This window comes from Gigantopelta aegis, chromosome 3, assembly GCF_016097555.1.
Source record: "Gigantopelta aegis isolate Gae_Host chromosome 3, Gae_host_genome, whole genome shotgun sequence".
NCBI classification, from domain to species: Eukaryota; Metazoa; Mollusca; class Gastropoda; order Neomphalida; family Peltospiridae; genus Gigantopelta; species Gigantopelta aegis.
In genome coordinates, this window is record NC_054701.1 from 34,525,812 (window position 1) to 34,551,447 (window position 25,636).

At 35.9% G+C, this 25,636-nt stretch overlaps 2 protein-coding genes across 2 annotated transcripts in view; both read left to right on the forward strand.

Moving 5' to 3' along the window:
* Positions 1-17: 17 nt before the first annotated feature.
* On the forward strand, positions 18-4,284 carry LOC121389912 (collagen alpha-5(VI) chain-like). Its single transcript, XM_041521573.1, has 3 exons — positions 18-240; positions 674-1,246; positions 3,293-4,284. Exons 1-3 carry the CDS (start codon positions 132-134, stop codon positions 4,198-4,200), a joined length of 1,590 nt encoding a protein of 529 aa, XP_041377507.1. The 5' UTR covers positions 18-131; the 3' UTR covers positions 4,201-4,284.
* Positions 4,285-8,055: 3,771 nt separating this feature from the next.
* LOC121367927 (copine-8-like) overlaps positions 8,056-25,636 on the forward strand; it is a 28,362-nt gene continuing 10,781 nt past the window's right edge. The window contains exons 1-11 of the mRNA XM_041492383.1: positions 8,056-8,132; positions 14,751-14,838; positions 15,753-15,856; positions 16,461-16,500; positions 18,460-18,536; positions 19,500-19,531; positions 20,270-20,298; positions 21,092-21,195; positions 22,359-22,463; positions 24,579-24,620; positions 25,086-25,161. Of these exons, the coding sequence (XP_041348317.1) occupies positions 8,056-8,132; positions 14,751-14,838; positions 15,753-15,856; positions 16,461-16,500; positions 18,460-18,536; positions 19,500-19,531; positions 20,270-20,298; positions 21,092-21,195; positions 22,359-22,463; positions 24,579-24,620; positions 25,086-25,161 (774 nt within the window). The remainder of the gene's footprint in view (positions 8,133-14,750; positions 14,839-15,752; positions 15,857-16,460; positions 16,501-18,459; positions 18,537-19,499; positions 19,532-20,269; positions 20,299-21,091; positions 21,196-22,358; positions 22,464-24,578; positions 24,621-25,085; positions 25,162-25,636) is intronic.

Sequence of the window (25,636 nt, forward strand, 5' to 3'; positions counted from 1 at the left end):
TGAAATGGTAGACTGCGCAGTCGAGATAACAACGTGTACATGTATATCCTTCCTCTATTCGCGAACTATTGAAGTGCCTTCAAATAGGCTTGTTGACACGCTAAGTGTTTAAAATCACGCAACTTCCTATAATGCTACTAGTCTCATGGGAACAACTATCAGTTGCCATTATGCAAGAAAAGGTTACTTTAAAACTACTCGCCCTGTTTATGTTATTTCAGATTTGTCAAATGAAAGAACGTAAGTATTAATTCAATACTTGTAACGTATAAAGATGTATTAGTTCATTTTGAAATATATATCCTTTGGGTAAGATTTTCAGGATGGGAATGTATTATTATTTAACGATTGATCAATCTGTCTTCCCGTTTTTACTTTACTTTTAAATCTTTGCAGTTCAAAAGAAGATGCTATCATTAAAATAAGAATTCTTAATGCGTTAACAGTTGTAAATTTCACATTCTGCAGCAGGAGCTTGTGTTTTGAAGTTACAGCAAAGAATTCAGAAAAGGTGCCACTGGACTTTTCTGCCTCTAAGATGGCGACAAACATGAGAACGCTATTTATACAGTAACTCTTCAAACAATATTAACTTGATTAATTCAACCTTAACCAAATGCAGTGTAATCTCATTGAAAACAAATCTCTATCCTGATGCTCTTTTTTGTTTCAGACTGTCAGCTGGACGAAGTTAAAAAAGACATTTTCTTTTTACTGGATTCTTCGGGCAGCGTTGGCTACAGAAACTTCCAAACGGCCAAAGCGTTCATTGCTGGATTCGTCAGCCGCTTACCAATAGGGGTCAGCAACACACACGTTGCCATCATTCGGTTTTCTTCCGCACCCAAGCGGTACGCCAGCCTCAACTCGTATTACACGAAGCAGAATCTGATATCTGCCGTGGCCAACATTCGATACACCGGTGGAAGCACCAACACTGCAGAGGCCCTGGAGTTCCTCAGAACAAAACTGATGAGAAGTTCTCGCGGTGATCGAAAAGATGCTGAAAACATCATCATAATAATCACTGATGGCTCGTCGACCTCGCTGCCCTCGAAGCTGACTCGAGAGGTGTCCACGCTGCACGAGATGGGAGTTGTTATTGCTGCTATCGGAGTGGGCTCGATGGTGAAGAAGACGGAACTGGATTTCATGGCATCAGAGGACAGGTTGTCCTTTACGGTGGAAAACTACAAAGCTCTGTTTGCTATACAATCGTCGCTTTTTGGTGTTACGTGTGATAAAAGTAAGTACTTAAAGAGACAAACCCTAGTTTCAGCCCATGGAAATTAACACTAAGTTTAGTTAATCTACAAACCTGTAACACATTTGGATAAAGTTACAACTGAGTGAAATAAGAATCTGTAACTTTGAAATGGTGAAATACCCCCTAAAAATAGACTAAAACTCGACTCCATAACTGTGACCACTCAGACGCACGTGTGTTTTTAAAAAATATGAGAAATTCATTTTGTGATATTAAAACAAAACAGGATGACCAAAAACACTTCGAATGTACGGAAATAGATAATTTAACCAATAAAATCTATGTAAAGTATGATTTCAGTTATTAAAAAACGGCTCTAATAGTAACAAATATGCCTTAGTGTTTAAAAACTAGGGTACTAGTATGTCCCTTTAACTGCCATTGTAATGATGGGTATATATACATTTGGTAATATTTGTTTTCAAATATGCTTAATCTATATATCACTCTAAACGTGTGGACTTTGGTGTTATTATGAACGGATTAAGTACCAGTAACTTATCTAGTGGATAATGTATGATGAAGTGTGGATTCATGAAAATAATTCACGATCACTGCAGTGAACTATTTCTCATGAATTCACACTTTGGAGTGCATTCTCTATCTTAATTCAGTATTGATTACTTAACTGCCAAATTAATTACTATTTTTTATATTTAAAAAATGGTTAAAATGGCAAGAGATATTTACAAAATTAACACCCCAAGACGACAGGATCCCTTCGGGTGTAACCTAAACATTTCTTCCAGCCAAACGTGTAACTATATATATGTACAACGTACTCAATTCACAATGCAGATTTATTTCCTCGTTGGCAAAAGTGTTGTAGTTGCTTCAAGGCACAAGTTCAGTTAGTGGTGGCTTCAAATCCCTGACTTAAAGGTACAAAAAGTTCAGATGGCTTTGTTAACAGTTATAGATTAAGTAAAAATAATCCATAGGTAGAGCAACAATATGACGTCACAGGAATCGATTAAGACCAGTTCGTTATAGTGTATCTTACAGGATCAATATTACAAATTGCACTTTACTTTGTTGTGTTAATTAGCTTAATTCTAAATTAGTGCTCAAGTTATGATCCATTAAATGTCGAGGTGATGTTTTGTGTCCATGCATGTAACATGAATGTCATATAATTTTGAAAACTAAATGTATCCATTCTCTCTATCCTATTAAAACCCTTCCTCTTCATCATTCCATCCATCCATCCATCCATCTGTCAGTCAATCCATCCACACATACATGTATACATACATACATACATAAATACATACATACATACATACATACATATATACATACATCAATAGCTCAGAGTGCATCGTGGTTAACCTTGCAATTTGCGGGCAATTATCCCCAGCGCCAGTGCGTTAACATCTATGTATGTAACAGTCAACCTCGACATCCATACAATATATAGATATTCATACATCAATACATATGATACTAGCCAGTGCCAGGTCTGCCCGCTGTTTCATGCACGTAAGTGGGATCGACTGCGTAGATTGTAGGCCCCATGCATGTGGTTGAGTTAAAGAGCATCCTTTTTATGGATGCCTCAATAGCTCAGAGCGCATCGTGGTTAGCCTTGCGGGCGATTCGGTGCCACAGGTTCGAGTCCCACCAACGGCATGGGATAATTTGTGAGGCCAGAAAGGATTTGATTATCCCCTGCACCAGTGCGTTAATATCTATGTATGTAACAGTCAACCTCGACATACATACTATATATAGATATTCATACATCAATACATCAATACATACATACATACATACATACATACACACACACACATACATACATACATACATACATACATACATACATACACCCATCCCATGTTATCATCTAATCATCCAATCCCATCACATTCTTCACCATATAATCCCTCCCTTTCACCGCTCTCCCTTCACCATAAACTAAAAATCCCATGCCATCCCCTTCCACCCCATCTTATCTATAGCAAGTTACTAGCTGTCGTTAATAATTATTTGATATTTAACATTACCTTTCTTGTTTTTTAGCATCAAATAACGTATCAGATCTAGAGGATGGCCAGTCAACAAAACAGTACACGACTGATCCGGTTTGGTTGGACACTTCAACTGAGATCCAGACGGCATCTACGAGACTGTTATTACTTAGTAAAACCACACAACATCTAACAAATAAACCAGTGTCGTCGCAAACAGATTCATCGTCCAAAGTTCGATTACAGTCTTGGCAGAGTTTTATTACTGGAGCTAGTTATGTAACGAAAAATCAACAAACCTCTGGTTTGACGTCATCAAAACCAAATACAGTTGAAACCACTGCTTTGGGCAAGAGAATGGAGACTATTTCACGCGTACTTACAACCGTTGAACCCGAAAAGCATACACTAAAAGATAATTCCACGATACCATTTTCACCAACTAGCAATCACAATAACCAAAGAACACTTGCGGTTGCAAATACCAAATCTGCAACTAAACGACCAACCGTGATGTCAGGGACTTCGACACATCAGTATGAACATGACAGATTCGTTACAGGAACTGAACAATCTGATTTAACTACACTAAACTTCAAGGAGCAATTCTCGATAATAACGACAACAGAAAATGACCGTTCCGAATTGTTAACAGAAATGAGACGCTTGGACTCGACTACAGAAATCCGTATACCTACAAGCACGCAAATCACAACCTTTGCTGATTCATCGGGACGGCATAAGGATCCAGATGATACATCCTTGCGAAAGGGTGGACATTATTTAGACTCTAAAAGCAAACATGGATTATCCACTAAAATGCAGCGTAGTTTGAATATTATATTTTACACAACCGCCATCTTCGTCGGACTTGTTCTTATTTCCATTGTGATTATTATTGCAACTCGCAAGCAGAGATTAAAATCAAGAAGAAAGAAACCAGGTCTGGAAACTGTATAGTTACATGAACATTTGCAACTCACATTTAAGCCAGTGTAAAATATTTTTAAGTTAAATTTAATAAAGAAACATGATCACTTTTAATTATTTTTTAGTTTTTGGTTGGTTCTCCCCTTATCTTTTTTCCCCAATTAAAACTAGGAGATATGTTTAATGTTCAGCGACTTTGGGTCAACCTTTATTTTTCAAATTTTGGAATAAAAACTTGAATGTCGTCAAGGATATGTGTATCACCGTTGTGTTGAAGATATAGATACGGTAAATACCAATATGTGTCTTGTGCGGTCAATTTTTTTTGGTTGTGCCACAAAACAAATATGCCATTTCGTCAACTGGTCTTCAGAGTTTGGCATCCACACTTTATAGCGGGGTTCTGCCAGGTGCTGGTAGATTTGTAGAATGTATTTGTGAGTTTACCCTTTGGCGTCACATAGTTTACACAGGTTCATTTAATAACATTTAATATTTTAATTTCTTTCCATGCCTTTTTTGGACCGGAATATCCTCTGCGAAAACGGAAGGTCACTCTACCCTTACAGTATGTGCAAATCGGTACAGAACCTTCGTATCCTGGTAATCTGATTGAAATCCGTTTCACTGGTCTATAACTATTGCCTGAAGTCCCGTACAGCTGATTTCAAGCCATAGTGTTACTGTGCTATACTGAACTCCATTAAAGACGCACCAGACAGATTTGTAACTAAAAAGGATATAAGAAGGAAATGTTTTATTCAACGACGCACTCGACACATTTTATTTACGGTTATATGGTGTCGGACATATAGTTAAGGACCACATAGATATTGAGAGAGGAAACCCGCTGTCGCCACTTCATGGGCTACTCCTTTTTTTTCGATTAACAGCAATGGATCTTTTATATGCATCATCCCACAGACAGGATAGTACATACCACAGTCTTTGTTACACCAGTTGTGGAGCACTGGCTGGAACGAGAAATTGCCCAACTGATCGCGCATTAGGCGAGCGCTGTACCACCGAGCTACGTCCCGCCCCAGGATTGTCAATAAATAACCCCAATATTTTATACAATGGTTAGGGTTACTGTGTGTCGTATACTAGTGTGGTTTAAACAATATTTATTTCACAAAAGAAATGGATTGGCAAACCGTGTATACTTGTATATAGCAACTTCAAATATGCAATAGCAACAATAACTGAACATCGAGTTGCTTTTCAATGGACTTAGTATATTTGTCTTTAGAATATATATTTTTTAATTTACATTTTTGTTTTCCAAATAAAATGTTTTTGAGAGTTGGTATGGGTTTAATTTTTCATAATATGTTTTATATGAGTTTTGGAATCATTAATTATGTTGTTACATGACAATTCATTGGTTCGATTTTGACACAAACGGAATAGAGTACATTTGGTAATTCTGACATGTAGCCCTCAGAGGAAACACGCTACATGTTCCCATTAGCAGCAAGGGGTCTTTTATATGTACTTTCCCGCCGACACGATAGCACATAGCAGTGGCGAATCCAGAAAATTTATTTAGGGGGCCCCAATGACATGAGGCGGAATGTCATGGGAACTTTGAGGGAGGTTTGGAGGGGGATCGTAAAACGAAAACGAAAAAACTAATATATATAATAAAATTATAACTGTCGCAAAATTTAGGGGGCGGGCCACTGCCCCCCCCCCCCCCCCCGATCCGCCTCTGCATAGCACGGTCTTTGATGTATGTGTCGTGGGCACAGACCAGTCGTTTGATATGCTGCCACTCATAGGCACTTGACACGTTATATACACTGTATTCGCATTTACTTTCTCACTACACAGGCCGGAGAACTGATCTGAAGTTAAAAGGGATGGGGTACATAACAAGCCAAATTTTTATTCTATTTATATAGAAACTATCAGGACAAAAAACAAAACAAAACAACAACACCCATACACTTGTGACCTTCATTTGGTGAGGTCGTGCCGCTCTCTCCCTTCCTATGGGCTTGATGCATTTTAGTTGATCAACATGCGCCACCGCCACCCTTCAACCCCAATAATGTAACTTTACACAGTATCGGGGAATTACAGAACTTATATCACAAGTAAGTACAAGTTAAATGAAACAACAATAATATACTAACGTTGTGTTTAACGACGCCACTAGTTTGCACGTTGATTTTATTAATTATGGTCCATTATATTGGGTGTCAAACAGTTGAAACGCAATCTTAGAGGAAACTCGCTTTCAGCAGACAGGTCAGCACATACCACGGTCTTTGATATACGAATCATGAGGCATTGGTTGGGACGGGAGGGGGAACAATGAGTCCACTGAGACGATTCAGTCGTAGGGCCTACGACGAGATCGCGCCACTTCTTGAGTTACGTCATGTGGACGCGTAGAGTGCCTTAATGAAACGGACAAGAAGGATCCAAACGTCAAATCACTTAAATAGCCCCAAACTTGTGTTTCGGCGAACAGTTCCAAATTATGAGCCAAAATCACCTCACGAAATTGCGCAAACTACATGTATTTTCATCTTTGGACTCGATCCTAAGTGACATTTTCAAAATCCAAAAGCACCACAAACACCCCCACCCGCTACGAACCCTGGTCGGGCTGCTTGTGCTCGCTTACACATGCCAATCGTGGGTGGTCCCCTCCCCACTCCTAACCCCTTTTTAGTGCAACGGATTGGTAAAAATTATAGAAGAATTGTCCTTTTGATGATAAAAGCATGAAACTTGGCATGAAATAAGAGCATACCAAAATAGTTATTTTTAGATATAGGGGCTTTGCAGATTTAAAAAATGGCCGCCATGGTCATGTAGAGAACTCATTAGATGTGGTTGTAGAAAAGGATGTGGGAGGCATTGTAAGTATTTCAAGGTTTAGTGGACACATTGAGTCCCTGAATGACTGCACAAGTAAGAATGGGGAGAATAAAAATAATGTCGATTAGCTTAGGCTATATTCTGGAACTGTCCCAGAAATTTGTATAAAACATCACCCCTACATAATGTAAAATGGGTAGATCTATAAATCAGTGTAATTAGTTCTGAAACGAATACAAAATATGGTAAATTCAGACACCAGCATTGGATCTTGTGGTAGCCATAGTGGACAATTTGAAAAATGGCCGCCATGGCTCCCAGAGGACAAATCTGCAATGTCCTTATATCTTTTCTTTTTTTCCCCAGGGTACGTCCTAGCACCGTGAAAAGTTGCATGCATTTGTCATCAAAGGCACAGTTTTGTCACATATCCGCTGGATTATGTCTGGCCTAGAGGAAGCAAATAAATAAATTGACCAATCAGCTTTTAAAATGCACCCCATTTTGGAATAAAATAATTTATGAGTTTGAAAACAGGTAAGTAAGAAATTGGATCGTTGATAGGAATTGCACCTACATTTATAATGCGTTGAATGAGATCTCACTTCCATAAGTTATTTGTACATACCAAGTATGAATACATGGTCGGGTGGAGTGACTTCCTAGCAGCCGTGAAATGGCAAATTGGGGGGGGGGGGGTGCTTCCAAATCTGTAAGATCATCTAGTTCAGATATTCTCGCTGCACAAAACAAGGACTGGCTATCATCACTACATGTGTGATTCACTGGGGAAATTATCTTCTTTTATTCTTTTTTAATTTATGTTAATATGGTGGACAGTGTGTTATGATTTACTTCACTGCTACCTAGACGGACGAGCCAGCGTAAGCCGACACCTGCGCCAATCACAGACGTGTGCTACAACAGATTGCTCTGAATGTGCACTTTAAACCGTATGACCTGACCGTACCCAACCCAAACGTGCACTAGCACACAACACCACTGGTGCTTTTATCAGAACGATTAAAAATAAACAACAGAAGAAAACGAATGGCGTCGTTGGGAGGTTTTCAAGCAGGCACAGCTGCAATTCCAGCATCTCAAGTTGAAATCAGTGTTACCTGCAGGTGTCAACTCATTTCTCGTATTGATTGTTATTAAGACTATTCTGGTCATTCTTATTTATCATACATTGTATGTGTTACTACTGTAGTTGTGATGCAAGTTTTATTTTCTAAACCCGGAAATACTCAATTTTGAAATAGGCCATTCCGTGGTATTTGGTCAATGGGTGTGAAAATTTAAAAATGATCTGTCAAACTAAGTTTTTAATATTAACTAGGTTAAAACCTTAGCAACATCAGGATAAAAAATGCTGTTGACAGTATTGTCACTGGTTATAAAAGTATATTATATGAATACTTGTATGAGAACTTTTTTTTGCACAATGACAGTTCAATTAATCAGGATTTTATGCACTTATTTTGATGATAAAAACACTTAAAACAAGTAAATAGCATTGATTTCATAAATGAACAGTGTTTTATTACTAGTATTTGATATACATATAATTTATTAGTTGTATAAGTGAACTGGACAAAAAGTCATGTCCTGGCTCGTCATGTCCTGGCTCCTGAAATTTTAAAAAGTAAATGTTACATTATAAAGAATATTTTGTTAGTAAATTGCTATACAGCATTTAGAAATAGACTGGATATTGCGTTAAACGGTGTATTTCAATAAGCAAACATAGAGGGGATGATTTTCCGTTTCAGATTTTTGCAAATTCCGTTTTTTTTCTGTTTTTGTGTTCAATTAGTGTCATGTTTTATTGTTATAAACTATATACATTTGTTATATTGTTCCAGCTCTGAGCTGGTTTGCTATTGCTATTTTTTTAAATACCTGTAAAAATAATTTTTGAAACAAACTTTAAAAAAAAAAAAAAGTGTATAGACCGCACCACTTGGTTCCCACCTTCATCCGTAAATAAACCGCACCTTTAAATAAGCCGCGGTTAAAACAAAGCCACGAACTTAATTACGGTTAATTATTGTTTGTATTTAATAATAATAATGAGATCCATTCTCCCTTAAATTCAAACAATAAATAATTGTTGATTGTGTGGCTTTCAGTTTCATTTCATCTGATGGATTATGGGTAAGTTTCATTTATAACCAAAACACACCGTTGACAAACCCCGCTATTTTCACGAAAATATGAACAAGAACTTTGGTAATGTATTGTTCGTAATCTTATATTAGTTGCCAAAAAATATGTATAAATAAATAAATACATGAGAACATTTTATTAGTTCCAGTATGATTACAAAGCTTGAATCAAAAACAAAAAAAAAGGGGGGGGGGGGCACACGTAAGAATTACTATTTTAGTACTCACTCGATTACACATGTATGTTTCTCTGTAACCTAACATATTCAAACGAGGTCGGGTCAATCTGGATATAGGCCAGTGGTAGTGAACCGAAACTAAGCACTGTTCTGTCGATCGTTTATATATATATATATATATATATTTGCCTAGAATTATATATTCAGAGCCTGTAGCACAAATAACAGTCCAATTTCCAAGTTATATATTTTGCAACCCCCTCGGGGAGACGGGGAAAATGTACACAATGATGACAATGCCTCACCGCGGGACCCCCTGATCCGCAGGGTCTGTAGCACGTGCTACATGTGTTACAATAATAAACCGGTGAGAAGAAAAGTAAAATGCTATTTTTGTGTGCAATTTAGAAAGCAATCGGTTCAGAAATAAATAACATGTAGTAAATTCCGTAGCATGAAAAAAGGCGTTCCCCGTGGGACGGACTATAAATGTGAAATGTTTCCATACAAATTAACGAATATGCCCGAAGTTATACGAAATTACGTTTTCTGGCGAAAGCGTTGTGTAAATTGGCTATGCTTTTGAATCGTAATAAGTATTATTGAAAAATATCGAAACTGAATGTACTAGAAATCTTATTATATAATCAACATTCTAAAATTGTATTAGTAAATGTTTATTTTTATATTTCAAGTTAAAATTCACTATGTAAAGTGACACGGGTAAACAGTCACATGCTTTGTTGCAAGCTTAAGGCAATTAAGTGTAACTTCCGAGAATTAACGGTTCTGAAAATATTTAGGCACACAGTACACTTCATGAAAGTTCGCATACCAAAACACTATGCGTATATTATCAATATTGAATCTTAAAACTACTAAAAATATTTATTATGGTGCTTGAACTAGAAATACAACTTTTGAAGGTTATTTTTAAAAAATTGCAAATTCCGTTTCAGTTACCGGTACTAAATTCCGCGATTCTGTCCGTTTTTCCGTGATCGCGGAAAATCATCCCCTCTAGCAAACATTCTATCAGGAAAGCAGAGTTTTGGAATTTACTGCAGTGTTAAAAAAGTGATGTCCATTTTCGTCATGTCCTGGCACATTTTACAAAAACAAAATTAGGCCTGACATGCTTATACTCATCTTCATAAATCAAGGCTAATATTTGTTCCTCATATTCAACCTTGATACATGTCGTCAAAAAATCGTGCCACAAAATGCTTAAATTTCATTGGATGCGATGAGATCTGATTGCAACGAATCGCAACGCTCCTTATAGATTCCCTTGTTATTGTAAACAAAGATGTCAGCGTCTGGCGGTTAATTTTTGATATTGCTTTCAAGATTGTCACATGTTACAGATGCTGTGATTGGTCGGCAGTGTCATCGTGTAAGGGACATAATCGGTGTTACAAATTTTCTTCCAATAGAGGGCGCTAGCAGTGGATATTAGTAATCTTGACTACATGTATCAAGGCTGAATACGAGGAACGAATATTAGCCTTGATTTATGAAGATGGCTTATACTACTATATGTAGTAAGTCTATAAATGATAAAACTGCATTTCCATTTTAAAAAAGGAGTTTTAGTGAAGGAGATCTTAAGAGTCAGAATGTCACATCCTGGCTTAAATCATTACCATGGAATGGCCCAAATAAACTTGATAAAAGTGTTGCTGTAGTGTCTCATGTTTCACATCGGGGTCGACTGTGTACAGGGCATTGTAGTCCGAGTACTCTGACTGTAAGAGAGCTAGATGGACATTTGGACATAAATACACTCTTATTACAGTCCATGACCAAGCTATGTAATTTTTTGGCAATTGCTGCCCACCACACGGTAGTCAAAGATTTCCGCTCTAATACCACAACAATCCTATGTTTGACGTCAAATACCTTTACATCGATCATTTTCGAGTTAATTGATTTAAAAAATACACACACTACAGAAAGAAATCCGACAGCACCCACATTCAATTAAACTTTGTGACACTGTGTCGCAAGATTTACAAAGCTCGCTGACCTATATCGTGACGTAGGTCACGTGATCGCCCATTGGGTGATTTCGCAAAAGTTACAGGGGCCATCTCATACCAAGCGACGTTACAACATGGTAGAGTTGGCTAATGCCCCCTCTTGTTCTGAGTACAGTTTCTGGCCCTGGACAGAAATAGTGGTAGCAACGAGCGTGCTTGAACATGAAATTGATATAAGCAAGTTAATTCCCGACATCTGACCTGGCAGTCATTTGTGGCCATGCATACATACATACGGTGAATCTCATCGCCATCGGTCCCTAGGCGTCAGCTTGTCTACTATGACGCAACTCCTGTCTACAGCTGGTCATTGATTATATTGTGTTACAAAATTGGTCTTTGTCCAGTTGTTAAAAAACAATTAGGCTGTGTTCTACATAGGTTAATGCATTGCCAATAATTATTAACTACCCGATTTTAAATTACATTTGTTTGGATCAAAAGATCGTTCATATAAAATTAGTTATTAAGTAAACAGAAAACTTACAACCAACCCAAAACAAAAATGAACTACTTTATTACTTAGTTTACTTGTATCCTAGTGCATTTTTTCTTGCTTTTTAATGAGATTTTAAACCACGGTTTCAGATTTCCGCATATTTCTTTAGGGGCAGGTTTCAGCTCAGTGATTTGAGTGCTCACGTGACAGGATCGAACAACCTCAGTGGATCCATTCTATTGATTGAATTTTTTCTCATTTCAGCCTGTGCACTAGAACTGGTCAGTGGCCATGTTATGTGCTGTCCAGTCTGGGAAAGTACATATAAAAGATCCATTGTTAATGTAGCAGGTTTCTTCTCTAAGACTCATGTCAGAGTTACTAAATGTTTGACATCCAATAGCTAGTGATTAATAAATCAATGTGCTCTAGTGGTGTCGTTAAACAAAACAAATTTCAATATTTCTTAGTTTGATCAGAATAACAAAACAAATATAATTATTTTGCAAGATAAGTTATAAAGATTGAATGAGCTATGCAGTGATTCAGAATAGGATTATTTTGATTTTGCATCAACAAACATCGCCATCCTTCCCCTTCACCCTTCGGAATTCATTTTATGATACCCCATCCCTCTCAAGAGCATTATGTAATTGTTGAACAGCTCCTCAGTGTGTACATGCACACACACACACATTCTACTAATGTACTAGTGATTAATTCATAAAAATAAAATAATCAAATTAATTTACTTCTTACTTTATCTAATATCTTTCATAAGAGGTGGCAATATGTAGCACATACTTTTGCCGTATCCTGTCGATAACACCCCAAATATATCCTTCAAATTCAAAATGGAATCAATAATCTTTAATTGTTTTGGTTTAATGATGTTTTGGTTTAAATCCAAGTTCACCCCTTTAACTTTTGCGCAAGGCGGAATCACCCAGTGGGCGATCACGTGACCTACATCACGATATACATGTAGGTCAGCAAGCTTTGTAATTCTTGCGATGGAGTATCACAAAGTTTAGCTGAATGTGGATGCTGTCGGATTTCTTTCTGTAGTTTGTGTATTAGTGATTAATGTGGGGATTTTTAAAAAATCAGTTAACTTGAAAATGTAAAGGTATTTGACGTCAAACATAGGATAGTTGTGGTATTAGAATTGAAATCTTTGACTACCATGTGATGGGTAGCGAATGCCAAAATTACATAGCTTGATCTCTGACTGTAATAAGAGCATTTTTATATCCAAATGTCCGTCTAGCTCTCTTACAGTTAGAGTACTCGGGATAAGGGCAGTTTTGAGTGTTCACCCAGCTGCTTTCCGCTAAATAGTTTGCAAGCTATTTTGATTGATTCCCTAAGTGGTCATTCAGTTTAATGTCTAGGGTTAAAACATAGGTCCATATTTTCGAAGCTGTCTTAGGACAATAATATCATAAAACCATCATAGGCTATGGCAAGTCACCCAAGTGTCATATTGACATCATAGCCTACATAGTGACATAGTAGCAGTAAGATAGGTTTGAAAATCTGTAGCCCGTCTAGCAATGGTTGGCGACAAATGGCAGACAGAACTTACCTCTGTACCTCTAATATTTTAATGTGAGTAGATTATAAGAGCCAACAAAAATGGTGCTTATTGTCTTGTCTTAACGAAGTCAGATGGTAAGATATAGGTATTACTTTTCTGAGGGTGGCAACTACTGTATTAATGTTTAGCTTCAAAGTTACGTTTTTGTCTTTAGGCCAGTTTCTCAAACTATAAGTCCTAGATCATTGAAACTTATTTTATATATAGTTTCAGCTACATAGCCTACATGTGTGTATGTTCACCACAATGTAATGTTAGTAGAAAAAAAAGGTTAATTTTAAGTAAAACACTTAAGGTCAACGACAGTCACTTTTCGCACCCTTGTTTTGGCTTTGTACACAATAAATATAGCATATCTTAGTACTTACCGTAATTTCACTTGAAATCCATATTTCATAAAAAGTACAATTTTTTAAACACAAGATGTTTTTCAAACGCATTCATGGTGCATTAATAATGCTCAAACAAAACATTTTCAATAGCAATTTTGTATTGGGATTTTTCCAGCATTCTCAAAACAGATTGGAATACTGACATCATTCAAATTCAAAATTAGCTGCATTATTACAATGTTTCGCCACATTAAAATAAAAACTGGCCTACTAACAGGTCAGTATTTTTTTTTTTTTTTTCATAATTCTGGACAAAATATTAATTTTAAGTTTTAAAAGACGAAAGAAATAAAAAGTACCTTTTGTCAAATATATCATATCAAAAAATTACCATTGGATATGTTTTATTTATTGTGTACGAAGCCAAAACAAAGGTCCGAAAAATGACTGTCATCGACTTTACCGCTAGTAGTGTGCTTACTATTAAGTTTTCATATATGTCTGCAGGGGTGCAGAAATGAAAAATATTTCACCAGCTCGCCAGACTAGAACCAACTAATATGTACTAGCTCACCAGAATTTCTACTAGTCTGCCTGCCTATAGGACATAATTGTTTAACAATATTATAATAATTCTTACAAAATTCTAGTTACATCCCACACGTATTTAACAACACACCAACAACATACTTTTCAATGTATTCAAACCATTTATAGGAATGTCGCACTTGCACAGTTCAGAACTCTGAAGTTGTCAATGCAGTACATGTATTGTTGTGTATTTCGTCATCATTCTGATTAGTTTGTTTGAATGGTTTAAAATGCTGGCAAAAAAAATGAAATAAAATAATAATATAAATAATAATAGTACTTGTGGAGACCCTACTTATTAGTTAGTATTTTTAATTTAAACGGCAGTCTAATAACCAGTTGCATGTATAATTATTAGAATATTGTTGACAATTGTTTTTTTACCTTTCAGAAATCTATGTGATTGTGACACCTTTTCAAAGTCTGATCCCATGTGTGTTCTTTTTACAAAAGATGTCAAAGCAAACAAATTTTTCGAAGTGAGTTTGTATGCTTTGTATACATGTACCAGTATAAGTATATCACTGGTGTAGGAAGTGAGGGGACAAGGGGGGTATGTGCCCCTCACTTTTCTTGATCCAATAGCAGCTTATATATAAGGTTTTTATATATGTGTGTGTGTGTGTGTGTGTGTGTGTGTGTGTGTGTGTGTGCCACCACTCCACTTTTTGGCACCTTCCTATGCCACTGTATATGTAGAATGTATAAGTACACTTGTTCATACAGGTTGGGGCTAGGATGTAGCCCAGTTGTAAAAGTGCTTGCCTGATGATATGCACAATTGATCTGTGTTCGATCCCATTCAGGTGTCCCATTGGACTATTTCTCATTACAACCAGTGCTCTACGACTGGTGTACCAATGGCCATGGTATGTGCTATCCTATCTGTGGAATGGTGCATATAAAAGATCCCTTGCTACTAATGGAAAGATGTAAGAGTATATATGTTAAAATTGTCAAATGTTTGGCATGGTGGTGTCGTTGAACAAAGCAAATGTTTTTGTTAAATAAAACATTTCTTCCTTCTTGCAAACTGAATACTGTGCTTTAATTTATTATTACTCAACTTGGGTTGCATTAAATTTCACTATCTGAAATCTAAATGAGGACTGTCAATATAATGCATGATGATGTGACTTGCACAAATGTGTCTGAAGATATTATCTCTCTTTGAAACTGACGTATTGCACCACACATATATTATTGTTGGCATATCTCCAGTTTTCCTGTATGCCATTAATATTTATTCTAGTTAGAAAATGAAATGTTAAATGTTTCTTTTTCATGTTTATATTTTATTTATATATTATATGCTAACTTTTATTGTCTTTCTTTCTTTCTTTTTATAATAATAATCTAATTATTATTCTTTTGTCTTTTCTTTCTGATCTAGTTTGGACGAACAGAAACTATACAGGACAATCTAAATCCACAGTTTGTGAAACGTTTTGTCATAGACTACTACTTTGAAGAATCACAGAAACTACGGTTTGAATTGTTAGTCTGCTTTCATTTTTCTGGTAATGATTTGTAATAAAATCTCATACATTTCTCTGGGCTATGATGGCTTCATTTGCACGAGTATGTTTTGTTTAACTTGGGTTATTGAGGGTAGGAATGCATCTTGTTCTGTCAATAGCCAGGTTATAGCCATGGCATCAAAATGTGTTATTTGATTCAGTCAGCTTTCAGCAGGTGCAGATCTTGAGGAAATTATTTTGGTAATTTCATGTTCCTAAATAAGTTAACTAAAATAACTAATAGGCCTACTTGTAACTTTTTAATGTAACCTGAAACAGATTGGTTCCAAAATATGCTTTAAAAATGTAGCCAGCTAAAAATTTTAAAGTAGTGACTAAATTTGAATAAGATTTTATGTTCCTGTAAATTCAATTCTTCTAAAGGTGCTGGGGTTTTGATTGTGAATATTATCTGAAGATTGTGTGGTGAAACACTGATAGGGTTTTCATTGTGAATAATATTTGATGATTGAGCCGTTTGTTAGCTATAATTGGTAATATTACTACATATTTTATGTTCATTGATGTTGCATTATTTTTAAATGGTCAGTGCTTGAATTATTTATTTTTGTTTGTTTCAGGTATGATATCGACTCTACCAGTCACAACCTGAGCCAGCATGTGTGTATTTTCAGCTTTTTTCCTTTTTGATGAATTTAAAACAACTATCCTGAGTTTGCAACTGTTTGTCACATATTTCCTAATAATAAATCCTTTTTCTTACACACCTGTTGGTGAGAACACCATGCGTTATTTTTGATAACACATGATTGTTTACACATGTCTTTGTGTTAACAATTTCAAGACATACGACTGGCTGCTACTCATAAAACAACTCATGAGATAAATGGTATCAAATGTCCACTCCTGTATTATTCTCTATTTAACAACTAACATTACATCTTGAATACAATTTATTGTTAAGAATATCACTTTCTGTATATCTAAAGTGTTTCTGGTCGTCATGTTTGTAGTAGCTCAGATTTCACTGTATTTCCTAATATAATGGGGTTTTTTTTGTACATCAGAAATTATTAGGAGGTGAAATACAGTTTGGGCAACTACAAACATTAGGATAACAAGAAACACATTGTATACACAGACACTGACATTTTAAACATGAACATTGTATTTAATATGTACTTGAGTTGTTAAAAATGCTCTGTTAGTCGAAAATATGTTACAGTGGCTGCAAACTCAGGAATGTCCCTTTAATAAAAAAAAAGTGAAGGGTAATATCCCTGTACTTTTAGACTATAAACTAATGGGTCCATTGTTGAAATGATGTCGAGCTGAATGATTCCCATTTCAGGAAATGTTTTGTTCAATATTGTGTTACAAATCATTATACAAGACTCAAAATATGAAGTAAAATATGGGCTGTTGTTTTTGTGGGGAGTTTTCAAGTAGCAGGCTAAAAGAAATAGTATGTTATGCTAAGAAAAAATATGGCCTGCTGGAAATAAGACAGCACAGGTTGAGGGTAGGATTTCGGATGGTGTTTGAGGAATTAGGAATTCTGAGATATATTTTTAGAGCATTATGGTATTAAAATATAAGAAAATCACAAGCTAAATAATACAAGATAATTGTGTGTACATTGTCTCTTGGAAATGACCTGTGGGGTTTTTTTTGGGGGGTGATGTTAGCATTTGAATTTCTGTTTCACATGCTGTAATTCTGTGTGTAGCTTTATCATATCCGTACGTACATCCATCCGTCCATACGTCTGTCTGTTAACTTTTTCTTGTCTGGACTATATCTTGTATACAGATGCATACAGGACCATCAAACGTCACATGTAGGAACCACTTTGGTTGGTGGTATGTCACGTTCTATTACTAGGTAACTGTGACCTACTTTTCACCGTCTACTGCAAATAACAGTGAATCCATGTCCAGATCATATCTTGATTACACATGCATACAGGACCATCAAAGCACATGTACCTGTAGGAACAACATGGGATGGTAGTTGGTCCAAAACAAACTGTTCATCCATCCCATTGCAAAAATTTCACTTAATTAGTATTGAATCATACCCGTAACATATTAATTAATATAGATGGGCGTATCATGTACCTCACCGGTACTCTTATTGACAGTTATTGTCCTTGAACATAGGAGATGAGAAAATTTGTTAGGTCTGGTAGGGGACATGTATTGCTCTAGTAGTTCGTGTACTCTCAGAATGCTTGTTAGTCCCCTACCAGTCAAACTGGAGGGGACTATACATGTAGGTTTCATCTCCGTCCGTCTGTCTGTCCCACATATAGTTTTCCGGATGATTTTTTTTTAGAAGTCCTTGGGATATTGACCTGAAATTCTGCATGTAGCTTTATACTGTACTGTTACAGATCAAGTTTGACTTTCATTGCCAATTACCCATTTTTGATGGAGTTATGGCCCTTGAACTTAGGAGATGTGAAAATTTGTTTTCCGGACTTTTTTTTTTTCAGAAGGTCTTGAGCTAAAATTATTGGGTTTGGTAGGGGACGTGTTGCTTTAGCAGTACTCTCATAATGCTTGTATTAACCTACATGTACATGTATATGAATAATGATTTTTTCTTTTACTACAGGACTTCCTGGGTTCCCTTGAGTGTACACTTGGAGAGCTGGTGGGAGCACCGGGAGGAAAGACCACAAAACCACTAACGTAAGATATTTCACACTATCTTTTATTGCTGTGAGGCATTAATAGTCAGGTGATATTGACATCTTCAGGTCTCAAAAAATAGAAAATTCCCATTACCCATTTATGGTTTCACAAAAGAAAGTACAGGTCACCCATGTAAATGATGTCCTAAATTTGATGTCGGAACAAAAATATGTTATGTAAAATTATATTTGCGTGAGCTACACATATGAAATGATCGTTCTCGCAGTTTTCAGAGGCGTGCATTGTGAGATTACGTTTTTCAGTAGCTTGTATATATTTGGTATGTGTCATCACATGCTTGAACGTTTTAATTATATTTATACTAGTTGTTTCTAAATTCAGTCTTTTCATGATGTCTGTACTGTACTTTCTTTTTATAAACAAATTTAGATATAATTTTCAAATTACTAGTGATTTGTTTACATATTTTACATTTATGTTTCACCTTAATGAATTTGGAATGTGAAATGAAAGTTATTTTTCTGATGATAATGTCAACTTTGGCATGAAGCTAATTTCGTTAAGTTTGGGCATTTTAACTCTCAGACTATAAGCCCTAGATCAATGAAATGTGGGGCATATTTACTCCTGTGGATGTTCATCTTGATTATGATGGAAAAAAAATTAATAAATTGATTTTTGTTTTGTTACTGCATACAGTTAATAATGGAATTAAAAACAAAAATAAATAATTTTATCCACCAATCTAATTTATTATACACAATCAATTTGTTTTTCAGAATTTTTTGTCACATTTTGTTCTTTAAAAAAAATATATTATATATTACCAAGGAGTTTAACAACAAAACAGTTTTAATAATGGTTACTTTTGTCATTATTGTATTAAAAACAAATATAAGTCTGGCAATAAATTTTTTCAGTTCATTGTTTACGAAAGACTGTATTTCATTAAGGTTGCCCTACATAATAATGGTAAATTCTATATTGTTTTATTTTTAGACGAAATTTTGTAAACAGTGGATCAATAACATGTAAGTACGCTTGTCAGAATTTTAATAAATAATGTAGCTTTTAAATTAATAGTTCATTTAGAGTTTGGCTTTTTAGTCCACTACCAGTCCAAAAACAGGGACTATAGGTTCTGTCTGTCCATCTGTCCGTCTGTCGCACATATAGTTTTCCAGACTTATTTTCTCAGTGTCTTAAGATACTGAGCTGAAATATTTTATATAGAATTATTATATAGAATGACAGACTTTAATGGGTATTTGCATTTTTGACACAGTTATTCAGCCAGTGCACCACGACTGGTACATCAAAAGCTGTGGTATGTGCTATCCTGTATGGGATGGTGCATATAAAAGATCCTTTGCTGCTCATCAAAAAGAGTAGGCCATGAAGTAGCGACAGCGGGTTACCTCTCTCAATATCTGTGTGGTCCTTAACCATATGTCTGATGCCATATAACCATAAATAAAATGTGTTGAGTGAGTCGTTAAATAAACCATTTCCTTTTGACACGGTTATACCTTATGGCCCTTGAACTTAAACATGTAGGCGATATGGAAACATATTGGCCTTGTTGGGGACATATACATGTATTGCTTTTGCAGTACATACCTGGTACTCTTATATATTGAAAATATTACTTAAATAAATTATTTTGTACTAGTATTTTAATGTCAAAGCTTATGTCATAACTATATTTTCATTAATTTTGGAAAATACATGTATATTATCGTCACAGATATATTATTTTGAATTTTCAGTACGTGTGGAAGAACTTGGAGTTTCAAAAGTAAGTCTTAGTGATCAACACCATATGCACACGGGGTGGGATGTAGCCCAGTGATAAAACGCATGCTTGATGCATGGTCAGTCTAGGATCGATCCTCGTTGGTGGACCCATTGGGCTATTTCTCGTTCCAGCCCGTGCTCCACAACTGGTGTAACAAAGGCCGTGGTATATACTATCCTGTCTGTGGGATGGTGCATATAAAAGATCCCTTGCTGCTAATTGAAAAGAATAGCCCATGAAGTGGTGACAGCGTGTTTCCTCTCTCAATATTTGTGTGGTCCTTGACCGTATGTCTGCCGCCATATAACCGTAATTGAAATGTGTTAAGAGCATCGTTAAATAAAATATTTCCTTCCTTCCTTCTATATGCATACCTTGCAAACACTTAGCTACAATTTCCAATGTGGAGGCATCTTTTGGGAACCTCAGCTATCTGGGCTGTCTGTCCAGGACAGTGGGTTATAGTTGTTAGTGAGAGAGAACAGGGTGTAGTGGTCTTACACCTACCCACTGAGTCATTAAAACTCGCTCTGGGTGAGAGCCGCTACTGGGCTGCAAACAGATCCCTTCCTGCTAATGACAAAATGTAGTGGGTTTTCTCTAAAACTATGTGTTAGAATTATTAAATATTTTATATAAATCAGTTTGCTCCAGTGGTGGTGTTTTTATATAAAACAAACTGTAACTTTTAATTTAGTACATTATTTTATAGAAATATATCGATAATATGAATTGTTGTTGTCAGTCTTTATAAAACTGCTGACAGACGAGCTGGCTGATATCTGTTTTACAGGAAGTCTGTCACCTTCAGCTGAAGGCCACGAAACTAGACAAGATGGACTGGTTCGGCAAGTCTGACCCCACCCTCTGGTTCTACCGAGCCAACGAAGATGGAAGGCAAGGAAACACAATTTGATTGTGGTAGTTGCCACATTTCTATTGTACACTATTTGATTTCAATTTGATTAAATTGTCAGATGCTGGTGCTACATGTACTGTTAAAATGTACTTTTAACTATTTATTCAGGGCTAGCCAAAGTATCTAAAAAAAGCAAAGCCTAAAGCTATTTCCCAACAAATATCAATTATCACACATTTTTATTCATCAAATTAAAAGGCTGTTCTTAAAATTCGCAATTGGCAAATTTGGCGAGTAGCAGAGCTATAGCCCTGTTATTGTTATTACCCAAAATAAAAACAGTTACACATAAATTAGTATGCAAAAGAAGATATATACAGCGTTTGAATTTTTAATTTTTTTTGGTCTGCTTTTAAAAGGACATTCCTGAGTTTGCAGCATTGTAAGATGTTTCCGACTAATAAAATATTTCTACGATTAGACTTACATATTAGAACATCAGTGTCTGTATATTCAGTATGTTTCTGGTTGTCTTAACATTTGTCTTAACATTTGTAAGAATCCAAAACTGGATTTTGTCTTCAAATAATTTTGTATGTACAAAAAAAAAATAAAAAAAATTGAACCTAGTACAAATATTACAATGTTCAGAAACACGTTTAATATACAGCCACTAATATTTTATGCAGAAAAATATATTTGATATGCAATTACAATCGTTAAAATGTCTCTGTTAGTCGATAACATGTTTAAAATTGCAGCAAACTCTGTCCCTTTAAATATAACAAGATTGTTTTAGAGTAGATGAAGTTCTACCAAAAACATTTTGTAGTGTGCTGTACTCCATAATGTAATTAACATAATATGAAATCCATTGTTAAAATGTCCAAAATAGCTAAGTCTAATGCCGGAGGATGGAAAAGGGGTCATAGCCCCTGCAATTACTTTCTTTTGTTTTCCCTACAACCTTTTATTCTATCCTGTAGCCCCATAACATGATTGATAGACAGTGTGGTCCCCCCCCCCCCCTCCCACACACACACACACACACCCTGATGATATGATTGTGTTTAACTGAAAAATAAATCCCTAAAACTATTTTTGAAACATAACACTCAAATGTTAATTTTGTTTTTTAAAAAGTCTCTGTTTAAATTTCAAAGAAACCAAATCCTAAAAATGTCTGTTTAATATTTTACAGCTTTACACTGGTTCACAGAACTGAAGTAATCAAGAATACTCTGAATCCAACATGGCAGCCATTTACAATCCCTGTGAGGTCTCTGTGTAATGGAGACTATGACAGGTAAGGTTTACAGTCACACTTCATTTACAAACCCTGTGTAAGGGACATTTTGGAACGCATCTATTCTGTGGTGACAGTTTTTGGTAACAGGCACATACTGCATAAAAAAACGCAGATATTAAAAATGGCCCAAACAGTAACTCCAAGTGAATACAAAGTTGGGCGGGACATAGTGATGCTAGGTCGATCTGGGATCGATCCCAGTTGGTGAACCCACTGAACTATTTCTCGTTCCAGCCAGTGGACCACGACTTGTATGTCAAAGGCTGTGGTATGTGCTACTAATGGAGGAAATGTAGTGGGTTTCCTCTCTAAGACTATATGTCAAAACAATTACCAACTGTTTGACATCCAATAGCTGATGATTAATAAATCAATGTGCTCTAGTAGTTTCATTAAACAAAACAAACTTTAACTTTAACCTTTGATGCACAATTGATCTAGGATTGATCCCCATTAGTGGGCCCATCGGGCTATTTCTCCGCAACTGGTGTAACAAAGGCTGTGGTATGTACTGTTCTGTCTGTGTTTGATATAAAAGATCCATTGCTGCTAAATCGAAAAGAGTATTACATGAAGTGGCAGCAGGGGGTTTTCTCTCTCGTCGGTGTGCTCTTTAACATACATGTATATGACACCATTTGTGTGTGGGGCGGGAGTATTACATGAAGTGGCAGCAGGGGGTTTTCTCTCTCGTCGGTGTGCTCTTTAACATACATGTATATGACACCATTTGTGTGTGGGGCGGGAGTATTACATGAAGTGGCAGCAGGGGGTTTTCTCTCTCTCGTCGGTGTGCTCTTTAACATACATGTATATGACACCATTTGTGTGTGGGGCGGGAGTATTACATGAAGTGGCAGCAGGGGGTTTTCTCTCTCGTCGGTGTGCTCTTTAACATACATGTATATGACACCATTTGTGTGTGGGGCGGGAGTATTACATGAAGTGGCAGCAGGGGGTTTTCTCTCTCGTCGGTGTGCTCTTTAACATACATGTATATGACACCATTTGTGTGTGGGGCGGGAGTATTACATGAAGTGGCAGCAGGGGGTTTTCTCTCTCGTCGGTGTGCTCTTTAACATACATGTATATGACACCATTTGTGTATGGGGCGGGACGTAGCCCAGTGGTAATGCGCTTGCTTGATCTGCCTGATCCCTGTCGGTGGGCCTATTGGGCTATTTCTTGTTCCAGCCAGTGCTCTACAACTAATGTAACAAAGGCCATGGTATGTACTGTCCTGTCTGTGAGATGGTGCATATAAAAGATCCCTTGCTGCTAATCGAAAAGAGTAGCCCATGAAGTGGCGACAGCAGGTTTCCTCTCTTAATATCTGTGTGGTCCTTAACTATATGTCCAATGCCATATAACCATAAATAAAATGTGTTGAGTGCAACGTTAAACAGAACATTTCCTTCCTTCCATCTATTTACATATAACTATAAATAAAATGTGTTGTTAAATAAAACATTTCTTTCTTTGTTACAGATCTATAAATAAAAATGTGTTGTTAAATAAAACATTTCTTTCTTTGTAACAGATCTATAAATAAAAATGTGTTGTTAAATAAAACATTTCTTTCTTTGTAACAGATCTATAAATAAAAATGTGTTGTTAAATAAAACATTTCTTTCTTTGTAACAGATCTATAAATAAAAATGTGTTGTTAAATAAAACATTTCTTTCTTTGTAACAGATCTATAAATAAAAATGTGTTGTTAAATAAAACATTTCTTTCTTTGTAACAGATCTATAAATAAAAATGTGTTGTTAAATAAAACATTTCTTTCTTTGTAACAGATCTATAAATAAAAATGTGTTGTTAAATAAAACATTTCTTTCTTTGTTACAGATCTATAAATAAAAATGTGTTGTTAAATAAAACATTTCTTTCTTTGTTACAGATCTATAAATAAAAATGTGTTGTTAAATAAAACATTTCTTTCTTTGTTACAGATCTATAAATAAAAATGTGTTGTTAAATAAAACATTTCTTTCTTTGTTACAGATCTATAAATAAAAATGTGTTGTTAAATAAAACATTTCTTTCTTTGTTACAGATCTATAAATAAAAATGTGTTGTTAAATAAAACATTTCTTTCTTTGTTACAGATCTATAAAAGTTGAATGTTATGACTGGAATAGTGATGGCAGGTAAGTGTTGGCCAAAATGAACAGTGTTTTTTAGTTTTTTTCTCACATTGCCATATCTATAACAAATGGGATATGACAACTGTATGGCTGGTTATATAAAGTATTTTTTGTAATAAAGTAAACGTATATATTTTCATATAAAATTTTATTGGTCCATTTAATGGTTTAACTGTGAATAGTTTGCCTGGTGGGTAGAATGCTTGCTGAGGTGTCATAGGTTACAGAATCAATGGCCATCTTTGGACACCTTCTGGGTTTTTTTTCTTCATCCCAACCAGCTGTCCAAGATTGATACATCAAAGGCTGTGGTATGTACTATCTGTCTACGGAAAAATATGGATAGAAGAAAATATGGATAAAACATGTTCTTTATTTATTAAATAAATATTGTTTTGCTTTTTGTTTTATTTTTTGAAAAGGGAGAAAAAGTACAAAGCAAAATGTTCTAACCATTTTTTATTATAGCCATGATCTGATTGGAGAATTCACGACAAACCTGCGGACTCTGTCCAAAGGCCCGGGTTCAGAAAATCAGTATGAGGTATGTTAGTCCTGGAATGTTTTCATTCAATTTCTCTGTCTTGTGATGTTAATAGCACTCTTCAAAAAAGAGGGGTGGGATTTAGTTAGTCGATTGAGTGCTTGCTTTAAGTGCTTGCATGGCAGGATCGAACCACCTCGATGGATCCATTCAACTGATTGAGGTTTTTCTCGTTCCAACCAGTGCACCACAACTGGTCAAAGACTGTGGTATGTGCTTTCCTGTCTGTGGGAAAGTGCATACAAGAGAACCCTTGCTGCATTAACAAAATGAAGTGGGTTTCCTCTGATGTGTAAGAATTATCAAATGTTTGACATGCGATAGCCGATGATTAATGAATCGATTTGCTCTAGTGGTATCATTACTAAAACGATCGATCCCAGTTGGTGGACCCACTGGACTATTTCTCGTTCCAGCCAGTGGACCACGACTTGTATATCGAAGGCTGTGGTATGAGCTACTAATGGGGGAAATG